Source organism: Sinocyclocheilus rhinocerous, unplaced genomic scaffold, assembly GCF_001515625.1.
Source record: "Sinocyclocheilus rhinocerous isolate Xijiao unplaced genomic scaffold, SAMN03320098_v1.1 scaffold1413, whole genome shotgun sequence".
Lineage (NCBI taxonomy): Eukaryota > Metazoa > Chordata > Actinopteri > Cypriniformes > Cyprinidae > Sinocyclocheilus > Sinocyclocheilus rhinocerous.
In genome coordinates, this window is record NW_015639297.1 from 823391 (window position 1) to 840949 (window position 17559).

General features: G+C 37.4%; 1 protein-coding gene across 7 annotated transcripts in view; it reads right to left on the minus strand.

Moving 5' to 3' along the window:
* Window positions 1–5809: 5809 nt before the first annotated feature.
* The window catches only part of nhsb (Nance-Horan syndrome b (congenital cataracts and dental anomalies)), a 64089-nt gene continuing 52339 nt past the window's right edge, over window positions 5810–17559 (minus strand). For 3 of the 7 annotated variants that reach the window (XM_016566750.1, XM_016566748.1, XM_016566755.1), the window contains 7 exons: window positions 16277–16321; window positions 15077–15100; window positions 14390–14585; window positions 14068–14199; window positions 10917–13922; window positions 7603–7726; window positions 5810–7446 (listed from right to left, as the gene is read on the minus strand). In XM_016566750.1, coding sequence (XP_016422236.1) covers window positions 6843–7446; window positions 7603–7726; window positions 10917–13922; window positions 14068–14199; window positions 14390–14585; window positions 15077–15100; window positions 16277–16321 — 4131 coding nt within the window. In that variant the 3' untranslated portion in view covers window positions 5810–6842. Of the gene's footprint in view, window positions 7447–7602; window positions 7727–10916; window positions 13923–14067; window positions 14200–14389; window positions 14586–15076; window positions 15101–15803; window positions 15867–16276; window positions 16322–17559 lie in introns of all 7 variants that reach the window. The other 4 variants (XM_016566753.1, XM_016566749.1, XM_016566751.1 and 1 more) reach the window with 3 other exon arrangements.

Sequence of the window (17559 nt, forward strand, 5' to 3'; positions counted from 1 at the left end):
TGCTAAGAAAAACTTGAAATAAAAATTGATATATATATTAGTAGTCAACATTTGAAGTGGATCAAAAAAGTTAATCAAAGTTGTCCTAAGACAAGAACGCTTTTAGGTTTTAGGACAACTTCGGTTTTGATCCACTTCAATTAATGACTAGTGTATATATATATATATATACACATAATTTACCAATGTTGTTTATATTATATTTCTGTTATTAATGAATTATATAATTATTGCATTTTAGTACCTTGAATTGGTAGCTATAGATTTCAGTTTAACTTAATTTAACTTTTGTATATTCTAACAGAATGTATATTCATTTATAATAATCAATATTAGGACTAAAGATGAATATAACTTGCCAAAATAAATAAATATCTGCAATCACAAAAACTAATGTGATTTAGCATGTTCAATTTGGAGTATTTTCAGGGCATCATCAGATGGGTTTGAAGAAAGGTAAGGGTGAGCAAATCAGTACATTTTCATTTCTGTCTGAACTATTCCTTTAAAGGCAGCTCTGTGGATCCCGGAAAGGTTTCACAACCCTGACCACAAATACTCTAACAACAGTGCAATAAATTCTGTGCAACTGCAACCCTGATACATGCTATTTCAACTCCAATTTTCCCTCTTGTGAGCAGTATATAGTTTCCATGTTGGAAACAGGCTCGTTCCCTCTCTTCGAATGGTGTCTCCAGTGGCGGAGGTTACGCCCAGGGTAATAGGCACACATGTCAATACTTTGAAGAAAAATGCAATATTTCATTAGTTGAGTGGTCTGCAGTGCATTTGTCTTTGGAGAACAGATACACATTCACACATATAGGCAACATCACCAAATAATTTGGCCAATTTCCACTACAAAATTAATGTAATATGTAAATCAAGATGATGAAAGCTCAAATTGCATATCTGCTAAACCAATCATTTTTGTCCTGCTGTAGGCTATGGAATATTTTCACTCCAACTAGCTAGCTGGTAAGTTAAAGGAAAAACAATGAGAATGAGATACAATACTCCATAATATTATGTTAAATATAAAGCTTTTTTAAACATTGAATTTATAAATACCTATTTATAAATTATTACCAATACTTACTCACAGAGCTGGGTAGTTACTGATTCCAAATTACATGACAAAAATTGTAGTCAGTAACGTAATCCACTACATTACACATTATAGGTAATGTAATCAGACCTGTCCTAACTCGTTTATCACATTGATTTAAATAGGAAAATCTTGTACCATAATGATGTAAAAATACAAAGAGTAAGAAAATATATTCCATTCATTGTAATTAACAACATGAAGTGTATTAAACATTACATCAAGGTTTTCCAAACTGGGGTTCGTAAAGGAACTGCAGGGAGTTTGTGAGTTTAATGAAAAGCTAACAATTAAATCGTAAATCATGTCAAATTAAAAGAAATAATTTAAAAATAACAATCAAATTAAAACACCTAAAAAATTAAATATTTTATGTTTACCTGCATGCCATATGATCATTAACCAATGTCAGAGAACTGTGAACACGCAAATGTGATACTTAATTATTAAAATATATATTTTAAAATCTCAGGGGTACTTAAAGGGGTCCTTGATTATGATTTCACTTTTTTAACTTCAGTTAATGTGTAATGTTCCTGTTTGAGCATAAACAACATCTGCAAAGTTCAATGTAAAGGGAGATATTTTCTTTTACAGAATTAGCTTTTTAAGGCCTACAACAAACGGCTGATAGGGACTGCAAAAAGCTTCTGCCTTAGTTTGTGATATCATGAACCCTAAAATTTAATTTTTCAAATGCTGTGTAGCCTCCTGACTTATGACTGATCTCTGTGGGAATGTCCACAAAACTGGACTTTCTGAGTGTATATAAGTGGCAGGCTATTTTAGAAATGAAAATGTCAAAGATGAAAAAGAGGAATTAGAGTAATAATCAATAATTTATTGATATTGTTGAATAATATGTAATCATGTAATCTATAAAAAAAGTAACTGTAGTCTGATTACTAGTATTTTAAAATGTACTCCAATTACAAGTAGCCTACTTAATTTTTGGAATCTGATTATGTAATCCAAATTAGGCTACTTGTAATCAGTTCTGCTTACTCTTGTGTCATTATCGAGACTGAATCTACAGTGAGACTCCCAGAAGGAGCAACAGAAGGCTCTTTTATAACCATTAAACATTTATTTTGTAATTATTTATACAAATTATTAATACTTAGTACCGCCTCAACACCACGACTGAATCTACAGAGCGACCATTTTTTTAGCGAATCACAAACATACAGCGCAAACAATGTAGTCTTATTACCAAATGAACAATTTTAACGATACATTTCCTTTTAGTGAGTCAAAAAACATAGGCTAGCCTACCGCACGAACAGCGTAGAGTAATCAAAAGACATTTCTTTTTTTTCCGGTTTTTAGTAAATCGCTTTCGAATAAACTTTCTTTAAGCGAAGTTTCGCAGGCGAAATCCGGACATTTTCCTCCTTCTAAATTTCGCTATACATCAACCTTAAAACCGAAGGCTGACGGTGTGTGTCAATACCTCATTGAAAGCGCTACAAGAGGAGGCTATTTCTTCATGAACTGGAGGCTATTTCTCCATGAAATCGCTTCACCCTTCTGTCAAAGCCGCTTAACCTTCTATGTAGGCTAAATCTCATCCTGGTCTACCTGTAGCTTCACTGTGCAGCTGGAGAAACAGGTGCCACAAATAGTTAAAAAGACCGGCACACGATGCGCCTTAAACGTGTATGAAGGAAAATGCATAGGCCTACTTGAGACATTATCATTTAGCGGGTCTGTGAAAAATATGTTTCATGGAGAAATAGCCTCCTCTTGTGGCGTTCTCCGAAAATCAATCAGGTCTTAGTCCACAGAGCAAAAAGTTTCAACTCCATTATGTTTGGTTATGGTTCAGAATGAGTAAACATTCTCATTTTTCTCTTTATATGTACACAACTACACTCTTAAAAATAAAGGTGCTTCAAAAGGTTGTTCAAGCGATGCCATAGAAGAACCTTTTTGTCTAAATGGTTCCATAAAGAACCTTTAACATCTGAAGAACCTTTCTGTTTCACAAAAGGTTCTTTGTGGCGAAAGAAGGTTCTTCAGATTATAAAAAGGTAAGAAAGAGATGGTTCTTTAAAGAACCATCTCTTTCTTACCTTTTTATAATCTGAAGAACCTTCTTTCGCCACAAAGAACCTTTTGTGAAACAGAAAGGTTCTTCAGATGTTAAAGGTTCTTTATGGAACCATTTAGACAAAAAGGTTCTTCTATGGCATCGTGAAGCACCTTTATTTTTAAGAGTGTAGAGAGGTTGATTTTGTGTGTAACCGGCTGTTTTATTTTACAATTTCTCAGGGCTTTATAAGTGGAGGCTCAAATAGACTCGCAGGCTATTTGTTATGTAATACATTTATGTTAAATTCATTGTGACTGCTAAGTGTCACGTTATAACTCACGTCGGAATATTTTAACTAATTGTATAGCCTACGTGTAGCCTACATAAATTTCGTGATGTAGCTACAACTTGGTATTTATGACACAACAATATTTAGGCCTACCTGTCACTGAAAAAGACAATAATTCCAAAAAAGTGCTTTATCTTAACTTAGAATTTTGATTCTACAAGCTGTGTAGGTTTAAATTTGAAAATTTTTACAATTTCTCTCGAGTCAAGTGCTCATACAGTAAACATGTAAATCATACTTCAGGCATCCAGTTATTTTTCAATGCAGTCACATTTATTGGCTTTCTCTATGCACAGTTACTAAGCAGTCACTTGAGCTGGCAAGAAATGGTTCAAATTTACAATGAAATTCCCACAATGTTTACTAAAAAATAAATACAGGTCTGAGAGGACTGAGAGAGTCGCACAGCTCAAAAATATACAAAGGCTTGGAATTAATGTAAACTTTTAAAACATTTAAAAAAATGAAACAGTGCCTTTTCTCTTTTTTTTCCACTTTAAAAAGATATGTACATGTTTATACAAAAATACAAAATGGATTAAAATCTCTTGAAGTGAAGCATGTATGCAGAATGAGATTTGCTTCCTGCTTATTGTAACTGAATGAGATGCATCTTATCATTAGACATTTTCACTTTAACCCTCATTTTTTATTTCTTCAATTAACTTATTATACTTTTCCCCCCACACCAATACACATTTAAAACCCTTTGGCAAAAAAAGAAGAAGAAAAAAAGACTGTGCTTCTCCATTAATGCAGAGAAAATCAGCAAAAGGTGTCTAGAAAAATGAAAATCAGAGAAATTGTCTACGATGGATTATGATGATAAAAGAAAACCAATAAAATAACTCTACTCTGTAGTGTCTTTTTGTTTCCTGTTACACTTTTGTTCTTTATTGATATGATCATTTTCGTATAGTAACTTGTGCCAGTTTAAAACAGTCCAAAGCTGTATTTGAGGTAAAATAACTATGATACAGATAACTTTATGATTTCCCTTCATTTTTTTCTTTAATCTTTTGCAAATAAGGCCTAAACTGACTGGTTAGCTTCACTACAGTACAGGTGACTAGGTTGATACTTCAAATGTGGCTACTGTTGTGAAAATAGAAACAAAAGACAATCATTGCTACATATATGAATTTTTGAGTTGTCACGAGTGTTGTTTTCATGACTGCAATTGCATCACAAGCACAGAGAGAAAAGAAAACTGATGATATCAATGACATTTCCCCCCTAATGGCAACAATGACAGAATATGGCCTGGGTATAGAATTCAAAGCACCAAAACGTTTAACTACAGTCGTTTAACACACAGTCGTTTAAGCTTATTTGTTGAGAATGCAAGTTTACAGATAATTTAGAAATGTTTACAAGTTCTGTATCTTCATCATTGGCTGATACACCCCTGATATGAAATATTTTTTTCTTATTTTATTTAAATAAAGCTTTATAATTATTCTTTTCCAAATTTATTAACAAAATAATTCTCTGGATAAAATATCCCATAATTAAAAATACTTTTTTTCTATGAAATGTTGCAATCTAAAAGAAGATTTCATAGATTTAGTTCTAGTACATGGACACAAAGGAGAAAAAAAGTAGTCTGTACTTCCAAAATTCTGTAGTTATAAAGCAAAGCTAATTGCGACAACCATTAGACAGGGTTGTATTAAAGGAGAAATAAGACGTGGCACACTGCAGCTCCTATTTTATGAGAAAATATCTGTTAGTTCTGTTAGTGTCTCAGAATATCCTGTAAGGTTTCTCTACCGGTATAAAAAAAAAATCCAATTCTCAAACCTCTTGGACAGTACACGACAAATCAATGACAGTTCAGAATAAAGGCTGAAATATTATGTCAATCATCTATAAATATACAGATGAGCAATGAACCACTGCTGCTTTCTCGCAGTCATTTTATCTATATCCCAGAGATTGAGATATAAATCAGTATGACATTACATTAATCCCTAAATATAATTCTATCATCATTTAAACAAAATGGCCCCATATTTATGCCTCAGTCTGTTCTTTCAAAACTCGGCTGTACACAAATAGTGCTTCATTAGATTAGATTGTCCAGTTTCTCCACTTACAGGAAAGAGCTCAAACTGTGTATACAGTGATGTAAAACTGCAAATTTCAACAAATCCCACACATTTTGTACATTTACTGAACAGAGCACATACTCAACAAATTCAAGTGAAGGTGGAAATACATTTTACGTGGAGATGTGACATGTTCTGGTGTTTTATTGCATGCTGTACAAAGGATGAAGAAACTGAATTATGACCACAGTGAAAGAGCATTCATCAGAGACGGATGACCACAAATCGATCTTTTCACAGCATGTCACCTTCCATTCAGTGGCACAGTGTAGGCTTGACAAATCTAGCTAATTCCTATGAGTTTTGAACTCAGAGAAGACCTCCAACTCTGAGGAGTTTCACTTTAAAAGTGAATCCATTCTTCTTCAAATGAACAGTACACTTGATTTTAAGGGTATTCACAGAATACATTGAGACTGAGGTCCTCATTTCTTCTGCAGTCACAAAAATCTTCCATGTTGGTTGGTTAAGTAAATATACATGATGACACCTGAAAATTGTGACAAAAATACACAACCCAATTTGGGTCTTTGAAGAAAAGGCAAACTAAACACGGGTAAAAAGGATTCAATTAGTTTTCATAACAGTTGTTGGAATGCTGTTTGACAGTTTGAGATTCAGACAGCATGAAGATTCTGAAAAACACACATACTGTACGTTCCATTACATTTCACTAAACTAAAACTGGATAACTTTGTCCGCTTGCCTTGTTATTTAACAGTACATCCAGGTTGTATATTTCAAGGTATAATTACCCAAATGAAGTGCAAAAGAACTGATGGTTTTGCAAACCAGTCTACTAGAACCATGTTCATAACAGTTCTAGCTTTCTTTTTCTCAGAAATCTTTCCCCTTGCACACCCTGCTAAGAATGGCCATGGTGCGATTGTCCTTAGAGAAGCATCCACATATGTGTGTAAATTTGTGATGGATGATGGAAATAGAATTTTCTATATTAAAAAGTTACCTTTCAATACCTTGTTGAAGAACTAATTTCACCTTCTCATTTTGTGAGCATAAAAGTGTGGGATTATGGTGAAAATCATAGCTCTCAATGATAAAAGGTAATACAAAAGGAGCTTAAAGAAATCAATGTGTTTTTTCAAATCACAAACATCAGGGGTTAAAACTAAGATAGATCATAATGTATACAGCACTCTCATACAGTTCAAATAGAATGTTTTTGTATTATAAAAGATTTATCATTTTGCTAAGTGGTTAAAAAAAATGATTATACCACTAAGAGGAGCGATCATCGTGTGGACTTCCATCTGAGTTCTCAGTCTCTCCCTCTGATATGGCCTGCATTGGGGCAGTGTACAGCCGACTCCGCGTGCTATAGCGACTGCTGTTTGCAGCAGGTGGAATTCTGGAACGTCCCTGTCTGGAGGCAGCTGACATGGTAAGTGTTTTTGGGGAGAATCCTTCACTGTTGGCCTTAGGGAATTGCCTTGGAAGTGGATCTCCACTGCTAGTGGACTCCTGAAGGGGTAAGGGGGGCTCCTCTGTTTGCCTTGCAGCCTCTAATAGCAGCTCTTCTTGAGTCTTGGGTGTGATGGGGCTCTTGAGGATCTCCGTAGCAGACATGCGGTAACTTGAGTCTGAGCGACTACCCTTCTTTAGCAGCAGGAGTTTGAACTCCTCACTGGATGTACTGGACTTTTTGGCACTCCTGTAGATGGGTCCTGAGGCTCGCTGAGAGCTGTTTGAAGGGACTGAGGCAGCAGGGGTGACCGGGCATACAGTAGGATTGCTGACTGGGGTGGTTGCAGGTGCTACTCCAGGCAGACTTTTTCCACTCATCTCCCCCGAGTCTTTACGTCCCAGCACTTTCCTTTTAGATCTGCAATCATTTGGTTGACAATCATTTGGTGTATTTCGGTCACATAAAAGTTTCAATGATTGCATGAAATATCATCCAATGTCACATCATAAGACACATAGAACATGAGAACAAGACACAAAATGTGGCAATTGAATGTGAAACAGTCATGCTTACCTGTGTATCATGGCAAACAGATCTTCAGTTGTGCGTAGTTTGTTGGGGGATGGGAAAACATTATCATCATCAGGTTTAGAGTCATCAGTCAAAGGAGAGGTTGAATTGTCACTGGGAGTTGATTCTGTCAACATGCAAAGTATTCATACATCAAGCTCAATTAGCTCTTGAAATAAAGTTATGCATTCAACAGCTTGAATGTGAAATCAGTCTAGTAAAAAAATCATGTTGAGGCTGACCAATATGTCAGTTTTACTGACTGATCTGCTCCTATAGTTCCTATAGTATAGTTGGAATAGTGGCCGCTAGAGGTGAAATAAAAACAATCACCAACTCTGCATGGTGTCATGTGACTATGTTATGCACAGGATTGGGGAGTAATGAATACATGTAATGTCGTTACATATTTAAAACAAAATATGAGTAACTGTATTATGTTATAGTTTCATTTAAGTGATTACTTTGAAATTAAATTAATTTATTTAATTTAATATTAAAGTAAAATGTTTGTCTGTACAAGTTATTGTTTTTCTATATTTATAACATATGGTTGTCACGACTGCTAAGGTGAGGAGCGAGGAGACGTAGGAGTTACACCACACAAGAGTCTTTTATAAACCAAATCACAGGGAAAACAGGGCACGCAGGAGACACACATAGCACCAATTGACGTATAACACCGGACAGGAAACAAGAGGCAGAACACACACTAAACGAGGGAATTAATGAGACACACCTGAGATCAATCAAACACAATCGGAACAGTAACAGGAAGATAACCAAATAAGGGCATGTCACACACGAGGGAAAATTAGGTCAATGGGAGCACATGGTGAGCAAAACATACACAGACAGTCCATATTCCTGACAATGGTATAGTTAAAGAAATAGTTCATCCAAAAATGAAAATGTTGTCATCATTTACTCACCCTCATGTTGCTCCAAACCTGTATAAGTTTCATTCTTATGTTGAACACAAAAAAATATATTTTGAAGAACCAAAGAGTTGTTGGTCCCCATTGACTTCCATAGGGAAAGAAATACTATGGAAGTCAATGGGGACCATCAAGTGTTTGATTACCAGCATTTTTCAAAATACCTTCTTTTACAATATGTCCAACTTAAGAAAGAAACACATACAGGTTTGGAACGACATGAGGGTGAGTAAATGATGACAAAATTTTCAGTTTTGGGTGAACTATCCCTTTAAGCAATATCTTTTGAAGAAGAAGAGTGCTGATTTCCTGAATATTAGCAAAAGGAGAGGTTGAATTGTCACTGGGAGTTGATTCTGTCAACATGCAAAGTATTCATACATCAAGCTCAATTAGCTCTTGAAATAAAGTTATGCATTCAACAGCTTGAATGTGAAATCAGTCTAGTAAAAAAATCATGTTGAGGCTGACCAATATGTCAGTTTTACTGACTGATCTGCTCCTATAGTTCCTATAGTATAGTTGGAATAGTGGCCGCTAGAGGTGAAATAAAAACAATCACCAACTCTGCATGGTGTCATGTGACTATGTTATGCACAGGATTGGGGAGTAATGAATACATGTAATGTCGTTACATATTTAAAACAAAATATGAGTAACTGTATTATGTTATAGTTTCATTTAAGTGATTACTTTGAAATTAAATTAATTTATTTAATTTAATATTAAAGTAAAATGTTTGTCTGTACAAGTTATTGTTTTTCTATATTTATAACATATGGTTGTCACGACTGCTAAGGTGAGGAGCGAGGAGACGTAGGAGTTACACCACACAAGAGTCTTTTATAAACCAAATCACAGGGAAAACAGGGCACGCAGGAGACACACATAGCACCAATTGACAGACTGATGGGCCATGGCGGAGAGGAGGGAGCTAGGAGCCACGGTGGAGCCGACGGGTCGACGGGCCGAGGCGGAGTCCGGGATTCAGAGGCTGGATATACAGGTTTGGAACGACATGAGGGTGAGTAAATGATGACAAAATTTTCAGTTTTGGGTGAACTATCCCTTTAAGCAATATCTTTTGAAGAAGAAGAGTGCTGATTTCCTGAATATTAGCACAATTCCAAAATGTCATACTGATTATATCCAATTCAAAAACAATAAGTTAATATTAAGTGACACATTAAAAAACTGAATAGCCTTGTTGGCAGAAGCAATTTAGAGTAGCTACACCCACCAATGTCTGGACATTACAAAAGATGGATGTTTAAGAACAGTAGCAGTGGTGAACGGAGTAAGATACGCCATCAATCCGAGTTCGTTTCCATCTTTTGCCGAACTAGTTCTACTACCGCTCTTCTCCCTTTTATCATCACATATCAGATCAGAAAGGCATTTATTTTCAATAAAAAAAAATTAAGTAAATATTCGAAAAGTGGAAACAAAGTGCCTCTCGGGTTCTCAATAATGAAGTGTTTATTGGGTATAGTGGTAGGGTTAGGTGTAGGGAGGGCACCCAATAAGGCACCATCCATTAATAAATTTAATTAATTATAATTTACATTTAAAATGCATACTGTTTCATAATGTACTACAACAATATCTGCCACTATTTGAAGTAAGTATAAATAAAGCATCTAATTACTATTACACTTATTGCAAAGAAAATACTACCTTTTTACATAGTGTAAATAGAATCTATGGCTATCTGCACTTAGTGTAAATTGCATAGTGACAGATGCTATTTACACTTAGTGTAAGTGCATGTAATGCTATTTGCACATAAAGCAAATAACTACTGCCTTTGAGATAAATACACAGAAGACTTGAATGTCTGTGAGCAACCTAGTGCTGTTTGGTTCCTGAATGAATCCACGCTTCGAACGAATCGGCTGAGCGAATGATTCAATTACGTTCATAAATCACTTGTTCAATTCCTTGATGAATCGGTCCTTTAGAACAAATCAAATGATTCCATGACTCATTCATTAAGAATGTAATATTTGCCGCCACATACTGGTGGTTTTAGTTTCATATTTAAAACATAATTTATTTCCCTCCCCATCATTTTATATTTCAGTGTTCAAAATGTTATATTTAAAAAGATAATTGCATAATATTATTTATGCATTTATAAGTTACTAAACTTGAGAAATTTAACAAAATATGTTACAAAATACGTTTTAAAGCATGTATTTTGTAATCTGTAGTGAAAGTAACCTTCCCAACCCTGGTTATGCACAGAGTCATGCTTGAGAAGCTGATTTAAAACACTGAGAAAAAACGAGGTATGTTTACAGTACTTGTTGTCGTTACCTACAGTCATGGTAAAATAAATCACATTTGTTAAGTAAAAGTTTTTTACAGGACAATTACCTTTGCTGAAGTAGTCCTCTGTGTCCGGGGTCGACCCTTCTTCTCTTATGTCCTGTGAGGCACTTCTGGTTGTGACACCTGATGTCTCATAATCCTCTTCTCGGCCTTGTACATCGCTGATTGTGTAAGTGTGCGATGCCTCTTGAATTGAAACAGGCACTTTGTCAGGGCTGTTGCACAATACAAAATTGCTCCTCTGTATTTCACTGTAAGCGGGGGGCGGCATTGTGCTGGCCGAACACATGGGCTGTGCTGAAGGGTCTGACCATGATAGCTGATTTAGATCTTGTTTTAGTCTCTCTGGTGACAATGTCAGTTGCACATCTGGGTACTTTCTGCTGTCTTGTTCTTGCTCAGGACCTTGAGATGACCTTGTCGAAGAGTCTTCTTTTTCAGGAGTAGGGCCTACAGGAGTTCTGAAAGCAGTCATTGCCCAGTAAGTACCAGGACCAAGCCTCTCCTGTCTCACTTTCACTTCCTCCTGTGGAAGAACAACATTTTCCACTGGTGGTACCTGTGATTCACAGAGCTGTGCCGCAGGGGGTTTGTAGGCTGGTGGTTTCCTGTTGTGCCTGTTGCTAGAGGATGGGGCATCATTTATTACTGTGGGACACTTGGGACGAGTTACTGGATTTGCACTGACCAGATCATACCCTTGGTTCCCTTCAGCTAATCTACAAATAGATCGCAGTTGGACTGATCTAAGAACAGTTGGAGTGATGGCCAAATGTGCTGAGCTGGGTACTGTGCTTGTTGCACTCTCTGAAGTAGAAGCTGCAGTGCGAGCCTCTGCAGCAGCGGCAGCAGCTGCAGTGCGAGCTTCTGCAGCCGCAGCCGCAGCTATGGCAGCTTTCTGCTTATTCTGGTGGAGGATGTGCATCTGATTTCTGTGAGAAAAGTGCTTGCTGTGAAGAGCACTTAGGTCAAGGTGACCGGGGGGTATGGCATGGAAGTAAGTTTCCCTCCTGGAGGAAATGCCTGGGTCTCGGACTGAAAGCTGTGGCTGTTGTAGGGAACAAAGTGAGGACTTCCTTTCAGGGACTTTGGGTTTCCTTTTGCCACTGGTTGGAGACAGGGGCCCTGGGAAGAAAGCAGAGGGGAAGGAAGATGTAGGTGTTTCCGACTGACTAGAATATCCACTGGAAGGGGATGCCAAGCTCACCAACTTTTCAGGGGAAGCCAGCTTGAAGTCACCTTCAGGTGGAGGAAGAGTTGGAGAAATAGGTCTGGACCTGGGTTGACAGGCTTGCATTTCTGCACATTCTGGTGACTTGATGCATTCAATAACAGTTGTACCCGTAGCAGTGCTAGAGTTGGACAGAGGCCGGTAAGGGTCATTTGATTTCAAGTCATTGTGGAGCCAGAGGTCTGCATAGTCAGCTTGCACAGCACCTTCATCCTTGAACGAATGTATGTCTGAGGAACTGAATGGAGAGGAGCAGTCAAGCATGTCCCTGACATTCTCCACTCCCCATGCGCCAAGTGACTCAAGACCTGCAGTGTCAAGGTGCCCTGCAGAATCAGCCAAGTCCAGCTGCAGTTTCATCTCCCTGGAAGACAAGGGCAGCGGCAACTCGCAAGTAATCTTTGGTTCGTCCTGTTCTAGAATGTTCACACCACTGCTTGTTTCCTTTAATGAAGAGCTACGTTTTGGTGGGGGTGGCTTGGCCTTTGGTTTTTTTAAGGAGAGACACGGTCTACCCAGTGTCCTGGTGGCTCTATACTCTGACTGAGTGTATTCACCCATGCCAGGTGCTATATTACCACTTGGGTCACAGTCAAGGTCAATGGCTGCATAGTTGTAGTAGCTTCTGCTACCCTTAAGACCACAGTCAAAGTGCATGGAGGAATAAAATCCTTCAGTGTCAACGATGTAGTGCATCTCAGATTTTCTAGCGGATGCTTGGTCACTGAAACTCTCGTAAGTTTCCCCACTTGAATAACTGGGGCAGCTGACACCACTCTCATCCTCTCTGGAATGCTTTGGGCTGAAGTCTTGGGGGCAGGGCTGATCCCGCTGGTCCTGGGTGCAGTTCCACTCACCATCACTAGCAGTACTGACCCCTGCATCATCCATCTGATCAGTAGCCGATGAGGTAAAAGAATTGGATCGCTGCCCCTGTCCTTGTGGCTTGTCAATGTGGTAGGGATCAATTATGAAGCCGGTGCTGTCATCAATGACATGGGATCCAGTATTGAGGGAGAGTTCTGAATCACAGTGTGAGGATCCAGTCAGGGGAGGAGAGGCAGCAGGCGGAAGAGTTTCAGACGTCTGCGACGGGCAAGTGGAGCTGCTTCCACTCCAGTTGCCGCTTGATGACTGGTGATCCTCTTTATGGTCCATCTGACTGCCTAGCACTCCTGTAGTGGAGGCAGAGTGGATGGGGCTGCTGAAAGTATCAGAGCTGGAGGAAATCTCACAGCTCCCCATGTCAACTTTGCGTGGGAGTCTAGATCTGCCTCTCTCAATCCATGTGTGGTCAGGGCTCTCCAAATGCTGCATGTGCTTGAGGCTTCCAAATTGGAGCTCTGGCATGGCCTGGTCATCAGTGCTCTCCTCCTCATCCTTGGGAATTCTCTGTCCTGGACCTGGTAAAAAGTCCTCAGCTTCATACGGAGACAGTTCTTCATCTTCCTCTTCGTCATCTTCATCATCATCATCACTGTCATCTTGGTCCTCATCCAGAAGCCGGTCACCCTCACGTGGTAGACTTCTAGAACGGACACGAGTGGCTGATGCTGCAGCATACACAGCATCAGAGCGATCTGGCAGGGAGGTGATGTTTCCAGTGGAGTGTGAGAGAGAGGCTGGAATTCCCTGACACCTCTGGGCACGGATACGCCTCCGGGATGGAGCAGCAATCAAGAAGTCATCAGTCTGACAGCCAGAGTCCTTGGTGTTCAATACTCGGCCACTCAAAGAGAGCTCCTCATGCCACAATGACTTGTGTGGGTTGGCATGGATGATCACTGTTCTCTCTCTAGCCACAGGTGATTCGTCAGAATCTACAGGGAAATCAGAAAATCAATAATTAAACTAAAAATATATGAAGATAAAATTGAAGAAAATGTGACATGCAGATGTTAAATGAAAACAATAAGTTGCTTTGATGAACTTGGACTTTAGATGTAAAGCATCAGTTGGTCATACCCATGTCTTGTTGAACTCGTTTGGGGATGCCAGTGATCGTTTTTCGCCTCCTGAGTTTCCGGCGTCTCTGTAGAACCGACTGTGAGTGAACAAGAGAGCAGCGAGCACTGGCTTCTCTGTCAAATCCAACACCTGTGAAGAAAAATAACAGTCTCAGAAGTAGTTAAGCCAATGTCATGGATTCCCTTAGTGGGAGAGGGTGATATATTCCACAGTATCAAATTCTTTTTGATTTAATTTTACATACATATTGTTATAATACATTATGCAATATAGTGTTGGTGTTTTTAGTTTGTGTTGAATCTGAAGTAATGTTGCTTACCAGAAACATTTATTGGAATGATAAAGGATGAAATCACTTGAGAGTCATTCTTTATTCTCTCTTCTGGCGTGGGAAGAGGCAGGGCTTTGGACCAGTTGGTCTTTTTGTCCAGGGTGGTAGGTACATTGGGAACAGGACATTTAGGCCTATGGCTCATCACTGGCAATTCACCATCTGTTTCTGTGTTGGTTCCAGTCTAATGTGGGATGATGTTAGAACTGTTAAGCTGTACTCAGAACAAGATTGACAATTTATGATCAAATTCACATACTGTAGACACACAGCTAAATGTAAAGACAAAATTTTATCTACAGGATCACAAGTTTTATACAGTGGCCCCAAAAACCTTCAGACACTTTTGGAGTCATACTTAATGTATGGATTTCACTGCATTAGAAATATAAAAAAAATATCCAAAATAACAAACCAAGTGGCAACTGATGCCTAAAGGGGCCAGCAACTTTTTGGTTACCTACATTCTTCAAAATATCTTCTTTTACATTCAAAACAAGAAAGAAATTCTAAGTCAAAGGCAAGTAAATGATTTAATTCTTGGGTGAACTACCCCTTTATGTTTTTCCTTTAACGAACTTAGTTTTTCAATGCAGACATTCATACATAAGTGAGGCTTAAGTGTCCAAATACTTTTTGGGACTAGCTGTATTAAGTAGACATCTACATACATACATGTATTGCCAAATTCCCATTTTTCTGTGTTGATAAGAAATGCAGCTTTGATTATTAGACAGAGACACACAGAGAGAGAAGAAGAATAGATGAAAGAATCAAACATAGGCAAAGAGACAGCATGATTTTTTTTTCTATGGTTGCATGAACATGTATAAAATAATGTCTTTTAATGAAGGCTAGGTTGCACCCTAGGGAGTAAATAATCCAGAAAGGAAATCCTTGGAAAAATCATGAAACAAAATCTGTTTTACTCACACAAAAAGCAGTAGAATAGTATTCAATATTAAGCAAGAACTATAAAGAATGATCTTACCATATCAGAAATCTCTGTGATACTCCAAATGCAATATACCATACAAATATTTCAATATATCTCAATATAATGTAGCAAATGATACTGAGCTGTCCCACTTAACGTGGTGCTATTTAACAAATCACATAAACGGTCATTTATACAATAGCATACTCTTTAACTGATTCTAAATGTAAACACATCCTTAAGTAATTTACTTTATGATCATTAGGATTTACTTTGATGATCTTATCAGCAATCCCAAATACATATCTTCTCAGATCCTTCGTAACTGCTACGTATCCTGCTAACTGGATGAATCATTTTCATCTCAAGGTCAAGTCTTGTTCTACCCTAATCATGTTAAAACAAGAAGAAACAGAAATTATTAGGAGCTAGAGGTAATAAGTAGTCTTTAATGGGGCAAAATACCTTTCTAATCCAGGGAATGAAGTAACAACACTGAACAGGGGAGGAGGAACGGGAACGCTGATACTAAAATTAAAAGATGGAAAACAAAGCTTAACAAATGACAAAAAAATGTGCTTGATAAATCAAAATAAATGTCTGACGTGATGTTTCTGAGAAGTCCATGGTGTGAGGGAAAAGGGGTGACATATACGCACACAAAACAACACAGACATGTTCTCTTTTGGAACAGTTTTTTTGTGAACAACCTTGAACACTGAGATGTTTGTGGTTCAAGTGTGCAACATACATGCTGAAATGAAAGGCTGTAATCTGATGGAGAAGGAATTTACTAAATTGAATTGTTATGGAAGGATTTGAATCAATCTGGCACCCATCCAATTATCTTGGCAAAACCTGTACTTTGGTTAAAAAAAAGCTAGAGGTCAGGAGCCCTGCTGTCAGATAAAAAAAAAGAAAAAAAAGATGTAATTTACCTTTCTGAGGACGGGTTTGAATTCAGCCTCTTTGGCTGGTCTCTCCTGCAGTAGTTAAATGCAATAAGCATAACAGATAAAGATCCCAGAATACCTTTGACCACCTTTAAAATCACACGTAGCTGCCCATTTTACACTTGTGCATTTTACTTTATGAAAATATGTAAAACATTTAAAGATGTAAAACAGAGTACATTATAAATAACATCAATTATAAATAACCTCCTCATTCCAAACACCTAGTATACTGGACATTTTTAAAAATATTTTATTGCTCTATGGCAACATTATGTTGTCAACTTTTAAGTGTTTCTACACAACTCATAGTTAATATTGATTGGTCTTATATAGAAAGAATTTGTGGCTCATCTTATAAATAAAATCAGCATGTCAGAAAGAAACTCAAGTCAGCTTTGATATTTGTCATGTTCATTATTATGGAGTGTTACTATGATGACAAGGAAGATACTTTTCTCATTCAAGAATTTCCAGTATACTGAACGTTCTGACTTAAGTTACACTTTTTGACACTTTAATGTAAAAATGCATTATAGGGTATGCATTATTATTACATAATTATTTAATCTATATTATTTAACATGTTAAATCAATATTTTACATGCAGTAAGCACAAGAAATCATGAAAATACTAGACACTGAACATATACAGTTGTGCTCATAAATTTACATGCCCCGCCTTGCAGAATATGCAAAATGTTAATCATTTTAACAAATTAAGAGGGATCATGAAAATTGCATGTTATTGTTTATTTAATACTGTCCTGAATAAGCTATTTCACATAAAAGATGTTTATATATTCTCCACAAAACAAAATAATAACGGAATTTATAAAAATGACCCCGTTCAAAAGTTTACATACCCTTGAATCTTAATACTGTGTGTCGTTTCCTGGATGAGCCACAACTGTTTTTCTGAGGACAACTGGGGGACTCATACATAACTCTTATATAAGGTGAAAATATTTACTGATGCTCAAGATGGCAACACAATGCATTAAGAGCTGGGGGTGTAAACTTTTTGAATTGGATGATCAGGGTAAATTGTACTTATTTGGTCATCTGGGAAACATTTAAGTATTTATGTAGCTTCTTAAGTGCAGTACCAAATAAAAAAATATGATCTATAAACAAAATAAGAAAAATTTACACATCATCATCCTGTTATGGCTCTTAATGCATTGTGTTGCCTTCTTGAGCATCAGTAAATGTTTCTGCCTTTTGTAATAGATGTGTATGAGTCCCTCAATTGTCCTCCATGTGAA